This window comes from Phyllobates terribilis, unplaced genomic scaffold (assembly GCF_046119375.1).
Source record: "Phyllobates terribilis strain yellow unplaced genomic scaffold, ASM4611937v1 Scaffold_2__4_contigs__length_985480577, whole genome shotgun sequence".
Lineage (NCBI taxonomy): Eukaryota > Metazoa > Chordata > Amphibia > Anura > Dendrobatidae > Phyllobates > Phyllobates terribilis.
In genome coordinates this window covers 482483813-482498120 of record NW_027362762.1, presented here as the reverse complement: position 1 = coordinate 482498120, position 14308 = coordinate 482483813, and the positions used below count along the sequence as shown (strand labels likewise).

Here is a 14308-nt window from a genome sequence, read left to right as displayed (position 1 = left end):
CACAAGAGGGGACCTGGATGGGGCACATAGCCACAAGATGTGGACCTGGATGGGGCACATAGCCACAAGAGGGGACCTGGATGGGGCACATAGCCACAAGAGGGGACCTGGATGGGGCACATAGCCACAAGAGGGGACCTGGATGGGGCACATAGCCACAAGAGGGGACCTGGATGGGGCACATAGCCACAAGAGGGGACCTGGATGGGGCACATAGCCACAAGAGGGGACCTGGATGGGGCACATAGCCACAGGATGGGGACCTGGATGGGGCACAGAGCCTCAAGATGTGGACCTGGATGGGGCACATAGCCTCAAGATGTGGACCTGGATGGGGCACATAATGGGGACCTGGATGGGGCACAGAGCCACAAGATGGGGACCAGAGCCACAAGATGGGGACCAGAGCCACAAGATGGGGACCTGGATGGGGCACATAGCCACAGGATGTGGACCTGGATGGGGCACAGAGCCTCAAGATGTGGACCTGGATGGGGCACATAGCCTCAAGATGTGGACCTGGATGGGGCACATAATGGGGACCTGGATGGGGCACAGAGCCACAAGATGGGGCACAGAGCCACAAGATGGGGCACAGAGCCACAAGATGGGGCACAGAGCCACAAGATGGGGACCAGAGCCACAAGATGGGGACCTGGATGGGGAACATTGCCACAGGATGGGGACCTGGATGGGGCACATAGCCCCAAGATGGGGACCTGGATGAGGCACATTAGTACAAGATGGGCGCCAGGATGGGGAACGTTGCCACAGGATGGGGACCTGGATGGGGCACATTAGTACAAGATGGGGACTTGGATGGGGAACATTACTACAAGATGTTTTCCATTATTACTATATGATGCTAATTGTAAGACAATATTACTGTATGTGGCCAATTGGGGGAAATAAAATTGTAAAAAAAATAAAAAATAAAATAAAGCATGAAAAAATATTGGGCACTAAAAATGCTGTTTTATATGTAAACTAAAGTAAACACAAAAAAGTGCACGTTTATTATCGCCACATCCATAACGACCCAAGCCATAAAAAAATAAACACGGCAAAAATGTTCAAAAGGTGTACACAAAAAAAAATGGTATCACTAAAAATGTCACATTGAACAAAGAATGCGGCCCCCCAAATTAAAATTTTTTCCATGTGCGGCCCATATACCCAGCCGAGTTTGAGACCCCTGCTCTATACTGTCTAGAATTTAGGATGCGGGAAATTTCATATTCCCCGTCCTCCACCACCGGAGGAACAGTGGCAGAGGCGTCACCATCCGACACATCAGCTTTTTTCAACAGAGAAACATGAAACACCGGATTAATCCACCAGGATGTAGGAACCTCCAGCCTAACAGCAGATTGGTTAACTATCTGAAGTACCTTAAAGGGCCCTACGAACTTGGGACCCAATTTTTTAGAAGGAATCCTCAATCGCAGATTCTTAGAGGACAACCAAACCATGTCACCAACAGCAAACAAAACCTCTTGCCGTTTCCTATCAAAGTACCTCTTAGATTTCTTGTTAGCCTCCTAAAGATTACCACGCACATCCGTCCAAACTCTCTCCAAATCACCGGAAAAACTCTCCTCCTCAGGCACAGCCGAAACCAATTTGGAAAATGACCCAAAAGACGGATGTCTCCCAGAACAACAAAAAAAAGGCGAACACCCAGCAGAAGAGGATGTATGGTTGTTAAGAGCAAATTCAGCAAGTGGCAGAAACTCAGACCACCCCTCTTGATTGTCTGCCACAAAACAACGCAAGAACTGCTCAACATCCTGGTTCTTCCTTTCTGTCTGGCCATTAGACTCAGGATGATATCCGGATGAAAACGACAAATGAACTCCCAACCTGTCACAAAAGGCACGCCAAAAACGAGCCACGAACTGAGGTCCCCTATCAGAAACAATGTCAGTAGGAACACCATGTAGTCTGACAATTTCCTTGACAAAGGCCTTGGCGAGTGTCTTAGCGCAAGGCAGTTTGATGAAGGGAACCAAGTGACACATCTTGCTAAAACGGTCCACGACCACCCAGATGACCGTGAAACCTTCAGAGGGAGGAAGGTCAGTAATAAAGTCCATAGCCAGATGTGTCCAAGGTGCACTAGGAACCACCAGAGGGCAAAGCAACCCCGCAGCAGGAGCATGCGAAGACTTGGATCTTGCACACACAGTACATTGGCGCACCCACTTAATGACTTCCTTCTGCCATCCAGGCCACCAAAAACTGCGACCCACAAGTCTCTTGGTCTCAGAAATTCCTGGATGACCTGCCAACCGAGACTCATGACACTCAACAAACAAATCTCTCCTAAAGGTCCTAGGCACAAACAACCTCCCATGGGGAGTGTTAGATGGGGCATTCTCCTGTGCTTTAAGAATCTCATCCTCCAAAATGGAGTCCAAAGCAGCAATCACAACACCTTCTTGTAAAATGGTCTCCTCTTCCTCCTCAACACCGACCATGGGAGAAAAGCTGCGAGACAAAGCATCCGCTTTAACATTCTTGGTACCCGGGATGTAAGTAACGGAAAAATTAAACCGCGAGAAAAAAAGTGCCCACCTAGCCTGACGGGCATTCAAGCGCTTGGCAGCATCAAGATAGATCAGATTTTTATGATCAGTGAAAACCTGAATGGGAAATTCAGCACCTTCCAAGAGATGACGCTAGTGTTCAAATGCGAGTTTAATCGCCAGCAATTCCCGATTACCAATATCGTAATTAAGTTCAGTCTCGGAAAATTTTTTTGAAAAAAAGGCACAGGGATGTACTCCATCCTTGTTTTCCTGAGACAACACCGCACCAACCCCCACCGAAGAAGCATCAACCTCAACCAAAAACGGCTTAGTCACATCAGGCTGCATAAGGATGGGAGCAGAGGTGAACCTCTCCTTTAGAAACACAAAAGCTTCAATAGCCTCAGAAGTCCACTGAACCGCATTAGCACCTTTCCTGGTGAGATCGGTCAGCGGTTTGACAATAATAGAAAAATTTTTTATGAATTTTCTGTAATAATTGGCGAAACCCAAAAACCTCTGTATCGATTTCAAACCAATAGGTCTAGGCCATTCCTGCACAGCTTGAACTTTAACCGGGTCCATCTCAAAACCTTCACTGGAGATAATGTAGCCCAAAAAACTAATTCTCTGTACAGCGAACTCACATTTCTCCAGCTTAGCAAAAAGCGAATTGTCCATTAATAACTGTAATACCTCACGTACGCCAATGAGACTCCAGATCCGGCGAATAAATCAAAATGTCATCCAAATACACAACCACATTTTTGCCGATTAAAGGTCTAAGGATATCATTAATAAGATTCTGAAAAAATGCTGGAGCATTGGTGAGACCAAAAGGCATAACCAGATTCTCAAAATGACCCACAGGAGTGTTAAAAGCAGTCTTCCATTCATCACCCTCCTTCATGCGCAACAAATTGTATGCCCCCCGGAGATCAATTTTAGAGAACCACTTGGCCCCCACTAACTGGTTAAATAAATCAGGAATCAATGGCAGTGAGTAAGGATTGCGTACAGTAATTTTATTAATCTCATGAAAGTCCAGACAAGGACGTAAACTGCCATCTTTTTTTTTTACAAAAAAAAAATCCAACAGCCACAGGAGACTTGGAAGGCCTAATGTGACCGGCGGCCAAGCTTGTCTGTATGTATTCTTCCAAAGCCTTTCTTTCAGGAATAGTAAGATTAAATAAACGACTCTTAGGAAGAGTCGCGCCAGGGACAAATTCAATGGTACAATCATAGTCTCTATGGGGAGGCAAAACCTGCGACTCCTCCTCAGAAAAAACTCTCCAAAAATCCTGAATAGGTACAGGCAATTCCCCTTTATCCACAGCAGCAATACGTCCGTTACAACACTTGTCATAACACTTAGGGCTCCAGGACTTAATTTCATTGGTAGACCAATCCAGTACAGGATTGTGCAATTTTAACCAGGGTAACCCCAATATTACTGGAGAAGGCAAATTATCCAATACCACCAAATCCAAATTCTCTTGATGAATACCATTAATAGTGAGGGGAAATTCACAGACCTTGTGAGTAACACTCTTCAAGGGAGAGCCATCGACAGAAACCACAGCAATAGGGGATGACAAAGTTTTAGGTTCTAATCTAAGTTTTTCCAAGAATCCCCCATCAATCACATTCAGAGTAGATCCACAATCCACAAATACCCGAAATTCAATTAATTCATCCTGAGCAGCAGTAGTGGCAGATAGGAATACCCTCTTAGAATTTAAACAGGCAATACGAGCATAACTGACCATTTTTTTTTCTTTCTTCTTACGAAGCACACAGCTCTTAATAAAATGACCAGAATTTCCGCAATAGAAACACAAGCCTTCAGAAAGTCGGCGGTCTTTTTCCTGAGAGCGGGGTGCCATCGCCCCAATTTCCATCGGCTCTCCATTGTCAGCACAGAACCTCTCAGGACTCGAAGCTGACATAGCAGAGAATTTGCTCTCATTAACCCTTTCACGCAGTCTTCTGTCCACCCGTATAGCTAATTGCATTGCCTCCTGCAAGTTTCCAGGTGTGGGATAAGCAATCAGTAAATCCTTTACCCTTTCACATAGCCCTGCAAGAAACAAGCTTTTCGAAGCAGAATCGTTCCACCCCACCTGGGCAGACCACCGACGGAAGTGAGAACAATATTTTTCCACATTACCTGATCCCTGCATCAAACGTCTTAATTCAGACTCAGCAGATGAGACACGTTCAGGACCATCGTACAACAAACCCAAAGCAGAAAAAAAACTATCCACTGATCTAAAGCACGGATCACTAGGTTGGAGAGAGAAGGCCCATCCCTGAGGATCTTTGCGCAAAAGTGACATTATGATCCCTATGCGCTGTGATTCATCACCAGAGGATCCGGGTCTCAAACGAAAATATAATAGACAAGCATTTTTAAAAGAAAAAAAATCTTGTTGTTCGCCAAAAAATAGATCAGGCAGACGTACCTTAGGTTCCACAAAATGCGCTCCAGAACAGCTACTCACGTGTTGTTGGAGCTTGGTCACCTCCAGAGAGAGTCCCTGCAAGCGTTGAGCCAAATCTTGCACCGAGACCATGATGGAAAACTGGAGGTCTTTACTTAGAGAAAATTTTTTTTTTTTTTATGGCTGGACTTACTGTTATGATCTGCTACAAAGACTAAGGAAAGAGAGGAGATCTGTCCCTACAATAAAACTAAACTAGATCCCTACGATGTAACGGGGAACCTGATCCTGCGATCAGACCCGCTAAAGTCCTCGGCTAGTCTGAACGTAGACCTTTAGATGTGAGGGAGGGATCCCTACAAGATCTAGGGACTGGGAAAAGTTGGACACCTCCTAGCAGAAATAGTAGCAGTCAAAGACAAACACACAACAAAAAGGCATAGGGGTCAGAAGACCTAGCAAAACTAACAGAGAACGGCAACAGAGCAACAAGCTAGCTCAACAGTAGTAAATACAAATGAAGTCCAGCAAAGCCAGGAGGGCGGAGCCGGATTAAATAGGCAAAATGGTCATGTGACCAGCAAACTAAAAAAACCTAACAGGAGAGTTGTAACAGTCTGTGGTCCCCACCTACAGAACCACTCCTTTGAGGGTGTCTTGATAATTGCCAATAATTTCCATCTATTGTCTATTCCATTTGCACAACAGCATGTGAAATTGATTGTCAATCAGTGTTGCTTCCTAAGTGGACAGTTTGATTTCACAGAAGTTTGATTTACTTGGAGTTATATTCTGTTGTTTAAGTGTTCCCTTTATTTTTTGAGAAGTGTATAACAAAGTATTGAGATGAACTTTTGTAATTGACCAAATACTTATTTTCCACCAAAATTTGAAAAAAAAATTCTTTCCAAATCAGACAATGTGATTTTCAGTATTTATTTTCTCATTTTGTCTCTCATAGTTGAGGTCTACCTATGATGTCAATTACAGACCTCGCTCATCTTTTTAAGTGGGAGAACTTGCACAATTAGTGGCTGACTAAATACTTTTTCCCCACTGTATACAATACAGCCATATTATACTAACACTGCCCTGTACTCTGAAAAAAATGATTTGGCCTTGAATCCAAGTATATATTAGAAGTATACAGTCCTGGCAAATTTAACTTTGTCAAAGAAGCACAGACTTCTGAATTTAGTTTAACATTAAGCAATGTTATAAATCTTATTTAAAATGTTTTCATTTATGATGAATTAACTTTTTCTTACAAATCTCCAAATAACTTATTCAGATAAACAGTTATAAAATGACATAACTCTGGATGTCTGCAGCCACCACTAGAGGGAGCATAATGTATACATCATCACTCGCAGTAAAATGACAGCATTTAATCATCCCCTAAACTCTCCAAACTGCAGTCGCAACCTGCCACATTATGTAGTTTTGCTCTATGTGGAAAATATTGCTCTTGCTTAACTCTGGAAAATCAGAGTTTCAATCATGATGATGATTATGATGATGAATGGAACAAATTATTCAGCACAAATAACATGATGGTAAAATCCATGATAGATTATTTATTTTGTTATATTAAGAGTATTGGACTGTTATCAAATCTATATGTCAAAAACTATGTACATTTTGTAAGCTGATGGGTTTTTTTTGCTTCCTATGCCTGGTTCTTACACTAAAATTGTTTATATTGGAAAATAGCAGAGAGTTCGTGAATAGTGAAATAACTGAATGCATTAAGCCACCTTCAACTTTTGCATCTTAATCACTTACTAAGTATGTCATGAAATTCAGAATATCCCTTTTTTTCTTGAAAAATATCCGCAATGATTTTTCGGTGTCTATCACAAATGTACAGTGGGTGCTATCAGTTTAGAACAAGAACACATTACAATAGTAATAAATGTATTCTGTCTAATTCTGCTTCTAGTGCACACCCAGTGAGTTCTAGCACGAAAGAAAGACTGTTCACATATCTGTTTGAAAACTTTCTTGGAAGTTCCACTTTTGATATTTTTAGGAAGTGTCTCAATTTCAGTGACTTTGTTTAAAACATTTTTATTATATTTACTATTTTTTTAGGAAATATAATAGAAACAATAGGATAGGAATAAGCTGCTGGTAGAGGGGAGGTACAGGGAGGGGAAATTTTTCTGACTTTTGAAATGTAGAGTAGACCAAAATGATTCCCCCATCTGCCATGTCATATGCACAAGTGAACAGGAACCCAAATACTGGAAGTTCACACTGGAAACCTACAGATCATGGTTAAGGAACCAAAATAGTTGCTTCTTTTACCTTTAAATCTTCTATTCTGTCAGTAAAGGGTACATCCGACATTCTCCCTATAACAACTCCTACTCATTCTGGACACCTATGACTGGGAATAACTAAGGTAAATACCAGAATTTGTGACTGGAGGGAGGTTTTTCATAAGTATGCCCTCACCCTTTCTTTTCTGGAGGCATGAAAGAATTTACATTCAGCAAAAGAAAAAAAAAACAACTTGCACAACTATTTCAGTTATAATCAATGCGGGAGACATGTTTAAGTGATCTAATCTTTCCAATTTTCTTGTTGAATCTTGAAAGTCTTCGAGCAGTGTATGATTTGCAGTTTCTGCACACTGAATATACTATATTACAACAGGGAGGAATTGGAGAGTTTTTATTAAATATGCAAGAAGAGTTTAATTTGACTTGGCGACTAAATGAAATACACACGTAAACACTACCTGATATGCAGTACTATTCATTTTTTCCTGAATGTGCTGAAGTTCTAATAACAGGTTGACTTTCCAGGTCTGAAAGTATTTATACATTTATTGATCAATATATGTCTCTGTTTATAAATGTGTGTATCAAGGTACATATCTCTATGTATGAATATACTTCTATTCACTGATATTCATGGCCTGCTTGTCATGGCTGTTTATTCTACATGTAGGATGCTTAAAGAAGATTAAAGATTACATAGCAAAAGCCTGGTGACAGATTTCCTTTAAAGAAGCACTCCTCCTCCCATTAATGTTTTTATCCTCTTAATATATTGCAATCATCATATTATACAGCACTGTGTACTTACAATTGCACACTTTGCCCTTCTACCCAGCTAATTCTTCTCTTTTCCATTAGATGTAGGATATCACATGATTAAAAATTGACTAGCTGAATCCTTCTAAGCTCTATGTAGAAACAGGAGGTCAATTTTCCCTGTATGAATCATAATCACTGTAAAAGTCCCTGGCAGGGAGGAGGAGGGAGCAGCTGGGTCATGAGTTGAAGAGGGGAGTGATTTTTGCAGGGACAAGATACTTCCTGTTTCTACGTTTCTAACTAGAGCAGAGAAAAGAGAAGAACTACCTGGGTAGAAAGGCAAAATGTGCAATTGTAAGTACACAGTGCTATATAATATGATGACTGCAATATATTGAGAGGATAAAAACTTTGATGTGAGTGCTTCTTTAAAGGAAATCTGTCACCAGGCTTTTTGTACGTAATCTGAGAGCACCATAATGTAGGAGCAGAGACCTTGATTCCAAGGATGTGTCACTTACTTGGCTGTGTTTTGCTGTTCCAGTTCAATAAGAGTTTTATCAGCAGGAGATTATCACTACAGGACAACTGGCCTCATGTCTCCTAGTCCAAACCATGCCTCCAGCACTGATTAGCAGCTCTTTGTCACTATACAATGTTCACCGAAAGCTGTGGTGTGGGCTCAGTTATACACGGAACAACTGGGCTCTGCTAGATCTGCTGCAAAGAAAACTGTGACTCTATCATAACTGCTGCACCCAGTAAACCAAGGGATACATTTCTGGAATCAGGGTCTCTGCCCCTACCTTAAAGTGCTGTCAGATTACATAGCAAAAAACTGTTGACAGATTCCCTTTAACATGTTTTATTAGAGTAAAACATTTAATATGTTATAACAGTCTTATTTGGAAATAGTCAACATGGTAAAATCACAAAAGCTTTCATGTTAGATTTTTTTTAGCAAAAACCTTACCAAATAAGCTTCCAAAATGTCCATCTTTAGTTACTGGACGCAGCTCATTTTCTCCCCAAGCATATCTCTTATAGCTGTCCCATGCAAATTTCATCATCTGTTGTTAAAAAAAAACCAATAAGACACATTATATAAACTATTTATAATCTAGGAAACATAGTAAATTGTTTGATACTTAAAGGGGTTGTCCGGTCTAAAACTACAAACACATTGTATGTACTTTGTGCATTCTCCAGCGCCAGCGCTGGGAGAGGGTGGTCATGTGACTGCGAGCATGCAATTTGCATCCTTCCGACCCACATTCCGACTAAACTGTATCCGGCCTCTCTCAATTCATTTGCATTGAGCAAGACTGGATACAGTCTAGTCGGCACGTGACCGCATGTATGCAAATTGTATACTTGTAGTCACGTCCCCTCCTCTCCCGTCACCGGAGAATCCTCACAGTGTGCAGTGCACGCGATGTGAGGATTTTCAAGTCTGCAGTCACATAGAGAGACTGCAGACTTGTGGTTTTAGACAGGACAACCCCTTTATGGAATATTGAAAAAAGAAAGATTACATGGTTAGTTAAAATTAAGGCAATATGGAAATGTTCAGAGAAGTAAACTGAACAGTAATTTAGTGACCTCTGAGTTAGTGCCCAATTAATTACATAGAATGATAGATGTAAATTTTTACATAAAATAAATAAGCCAATCAGCCATTTTGCATGAGTTTAGTTTAAAATAAATCTTAGGATTGAATCGATTCAGTGCAAATCGAATTTGAGAAAAATGTTATGAAATTTGCAGGTTCTAGCGAATTCAAGCAATTTGTAATTCGACACAAGCAAATAGCGCCAAAAAATGCCCACCGCCTTGTTACACATAATAGAGTATTGCATCAGTCACAGAGGGCCTCAGGCACCACTGCACAATGTCTGGAAGCTATTACACATGGTATAGGAGAGCCTCTTCAGTGTTCTGCATTCTATGGGCACAGGCTTCATGTTACTACTGCGCAGGTGCTGGTGAGTCACTTGTACTTCCGCTCCCAGTGTTCTCCAGCACGCAGAAACCTTGCACTACACAAGTACCAGTGACTCACCGACACCTGCGCAGAAGGAACATGAAGTTTATGCCCATAGTAGGGCGGAACACTGAAGAGGAGATGGAATGCGCGAGATGACATCACAGGGACAGAGTGACACTGTGGGAGGTGATACATAGGATAATGAAGTATGAAGGCAGAGTTATCTTCCGGGCAGCGTCCTCCCCATAGCCTGGAAGAGGTCATGTACATAATCAGATAAAAAATGATTTCTCAACAACAAGGCATCTGATATGAGGCATATATGTAGGATTTTTTTCATTATTCTATAACCTGAATGCCCATATTAATAGGTTACATAGGTCAAATGTGGTGACAGACTCCTTTTAACTGCATCTGGCTACCTCACAAAGTGTGAATGTCACAAACAATTCTTTTTGCACATCTGTTTTACTAGTTAAATTTGACATCCTTACATGTCACTAATACGGTTCCAATACAAGTGCTGGCTTTTTTTGTTTATTTACCTACCTAACATTTCATATTATGCAATTTTTGAAAATATTTGTGAATCTTGTTGAAAAAAAATGGGAAAAAATATAAAAATGTAGACATTTATGTTTGCATGTTTGTTTTGCAAACTTGTTTTTTTGTCCAATTTGACAACTGAACACAGCTCTCTTATGCGGTGGAATTCTTCCCCATTTTTCTTTCTATATGTGTATCTACCTACCTAGCATTTCTTATTACATCCTTTTTGGCAAAGGGTGCATTATTGGGATTGAAAAGATTGTCATACATTAATTATAGTGTTGTACAAAATGTTTGGTAATAAAAAATGTCGCAATGGCAGAGGTCAGGTCAGTGTTGTGTAAAAGAAAAAAATATACAATGGCTAAGAATGTGGGAGCCATTAACAGCAGCAGAACCATCACCGGCACTGGCAACAGCCATCCAGCCAGTAGTACTACCAAATGCCGGCTACACTTTTGCCTCCTTTGTCTTTGGCAAACAAATTAGTGGGGAGAAAGTGGAAGGCATTATTGTCACGGGTGTGTCAGGTGTAATAGACAGTCACTCTGGATCTGACTGTAGAAGGTCAATGCGCTTGGCATTACAGAAGCCTTCTTAATCCATCTGCCTTTAGGACCCAGCAGCAACCTCCCTCCTGCTGCTGATTGACACACCCTTGACTGGGAGTTAAAAACATTCAGTTTACTCCAGGGAATCACTGGTGATACTTCTATGTACCTTTGTGCAGGCTTGGAGCACTAGCAGTCAGCTAGTTTCTTCTCTGGTGCCCTTGGAGGACAGTTGGCGCCATTCCTCTGGTGTCTGCTAAAGCTAAGTTTATCCCCTTTGCTTGCCTACCTTGTTGTCTTTAGTTTGTAGTGCGGCCTGACCAGTGCTCACCCCTCCCCCTCCCTATCTAGGGCCTTGCTCTAGGGTCATCCAGGGCTTAGGGTCCTGCTCGGCGATAGGTATGGAACCTATATAGGGACAGTAGGGTAGGCAGGGTGATATTAGATCTGCCTATGGGTCTCCACTCCCCCTTTCCCTAGTTTTTGGGCTTCCTCCCCCCTCTTCCCGTCGTGTTGCACTTAGTCTTTCCCACACCTTGCGTGACAATTAGAGAATATTGGACACATTGTCACAGTCATAGCCAGATGATGTTACCTCTAACAGTGACACCGTGAATTTGAGTCATTGCTCTGCACAGAATGGTATGCCCAAATGTGCAAAAAGGGGTCGGTTTTGTATAGTTTTTAGTTTTTAATTCATAAAACATGAAAAATCTGTCAGTGCGCTGTGTAATTAAATGAGCTGTTGCTTACTACTGGGTGTAAGGCAGCACTAGTCATCACGCTGGGGGGCACTCGCTTCACCAGGTCAATTAAAGCACACATGCAAAGTCTTTCCGGTATTTCACAATCCAGCAGTTTATTACACTTCATAACTGCTTATAACATAGTCCATCTCAGTGGCTCACCGGCATGTTTACACACATAACATCCAAGAGCCTTTCAAGTGGCAGACAGGCCCACTTGGCTCCAGTTACAGCCTTCAGCAAAGTAACTATATCAATGTCCATATAACGCACCGCTTTTTCCTTTTGCCGGGTCTAGCGGTTTCCATCAAATTTGTTCTGCCACAGCTGTGGCTTTACGGCTTCCCAGATGGGGGTTTCCAGCCCTCATACCTTCCAAGGCTACTGGCATCTCTTACACACACAGGGATCCAGCCTCTGCCTTTCAGGACTCTTGTCTTCCAAGCCTCTTGCCCTCCAAGGCTACTGGCATCTCTTACACACAAGGATCCAGCCTCTGCCTTTCAGGCTTCACCCGGCTTCACCAGGCCTCACTCTCTAACGGTGTCCCACACACGGGGAACAGGCCTCACGCCTTTCCCACCCTGTTTCAAAAGCACCAGGATTTATATATCCTTCAGTGCACACAGGACCTGTAATGACGTCACAGTCATGTGATCAGTCCTTCTGAGGGAGAGGTACATGGTCAGTCAGAACACACCCTGGACCATTACAGTAATGCCGCAAGCCGCTGCATTACATGGGTTACAATCTATATGGTGAGGTCAATTTGACAATATTAAGCCTGTGTTTGCATTTAAGAGATTGATGTGGGATAAAAAAAATTATATTGTGGTAAATCAATAAAAATCAATGTAAATACTTTTATTTAAAAAAAAATACAAAGTTTACAGGTTTATGTTACCACTGGAGAGGTTGTGGGATTTATGACTTGGAGTCAGTCTAGTGGAGGTGCAGCTGTGTCAATGTAGTGAGTCATAAATCCAAGTGTTAGATTGAGTCCTTTTGTTAAAGACTTGAGCATCTTTTTCAGCCTGAATTCCAAGATTATCCCTCCTCCCCCACTCTCTGTCCACCTTAACCCTTCACGACTTCTGCTGTACACGTACGGGGCTGCGAGAGATGCGTTCCCGCAATCAGCCGTACACGTATGGCCTGACGATCACGCCCCACCAGTTAACACCGTAAAAAAAAGAACGTGGCAAAAAAACTATACTTTTTCATTATACCACTGATCAATAAGTGGAGTAAAACGCGATAATAAAGACAAATGTAAATAAAAATGGTATTGCTAAAAATGTCATTTTGTCCTGCAAAAAGCAAGCTGTCGTACAGCTCCATCAATGGAAAAATAAAAAAGCTATATCTCTCAGAGCATAGCGATGCAAAACCAATTATTTTTTCTGTAAAATTGTGTAAAAGCGCCAAAACATAAAAATTATATAAATGTGGTATTGCTGTAATCGTACTGACCCAAAGAATAAAGTTGTCTTATCACTTTTACCACACGGTAAATGGCATGAAAAAAATAAAAACCTAAACAACAATTTCTGAATTGCTGGTTTTTGTTCATTCTACCTCCCAAAAATTGCAATAAAAAGCGATCAAAAAATGTTATATGCCCGAAAATGCTACCAATAAAAACATCAACTTGTTCCGCAAAAAAACAAGCCCTAACATGACGCTTTTGGCAGAAATAAACAAAAATTATAGCTCTCAAAATATGGAGATGCAAAAACTTTGTTTTGCAAAACAAAAAGCGTTTTTTAGTGTGTGACAGCAGCCAAACATAATAAAACTGGTATCGCTGTAATCGCACCGACCTAAAGAATAAAGTCATCTAATCACTTATACCACACGAGGAATGGCGTAAAAAAATAAAACAAATTCTTGACCTACTATTGATTTGTTCATGCTGCCTCCCAAAGATCTCAGTAAGGCTCGGCTCACATTTATCCTCCACTCTAAACTGAATGCTTACACTGACGTTTCCGTGTAAATCTCTGAAATACGTGATTCAGACCTCCAGAGGAAGATTCCCTATAAATAAATATAAATAAATATAAATGATCCTATGATCCTGAGGTGTCCGTCTTTTTAAGAGTGCATAAAAGTTTGGCTTTGTGTGCCCCTGAAAAGAATGACACCATTGAACAAAGGCCAGATGGAGTCCAGAGTAACTCTGCTGCCTCATTATAATGAATGGATCCCTCGGGTTTCATCTAAATCACGTCATTTGGAGATTTAGATGGAAACCCAGATGTAAGTGCTCAGCGTAAAGTGCAGGATAAATGTTATGTAAAATGTTCTCATTAAAAGCTTCAACTGAATTCATAAAAAAAGCAAGTCCCCACTCAGGTCCATCTTCCATCAATGGAAATATAGGGGGCTTCCATGTTACTGGTTGCACAAAGGCTCTGGAAAAGCGATATGGTTCCACAACACACAAA

The 14308-nt window shown here is 41.5% G+C and overlaps 1 protein-coding gene across 2 annotated transcripts in view; it reads right to left on the bottom strand.

Moving 5' to 3' along the window:
• Nucleotides 1-14308, bottom strand: part of MAN1C1 (mannosidase alpha class 1C member 1) — a 222328-nt gene that overhangs the window by 168193 nt on the left and 39827 nt on the right. The window contains exon 3 of one of the 2 annotated variants that reach the window (XM_073665861.1): nucleotides 8999-9095. In XM_073665861.1, coding sequence (XP_073521962.1) covers nucleotides 8999-9095 — 97 coding nt within the window. Of the gene's footprint in view, nucleotides 1-7288; nucleotides 7395-8998; nucleotides 9096-14308 lie in introns of those variants that run through there. The other variant, XM_073665862.1, reaches the window with a different exon arrangement.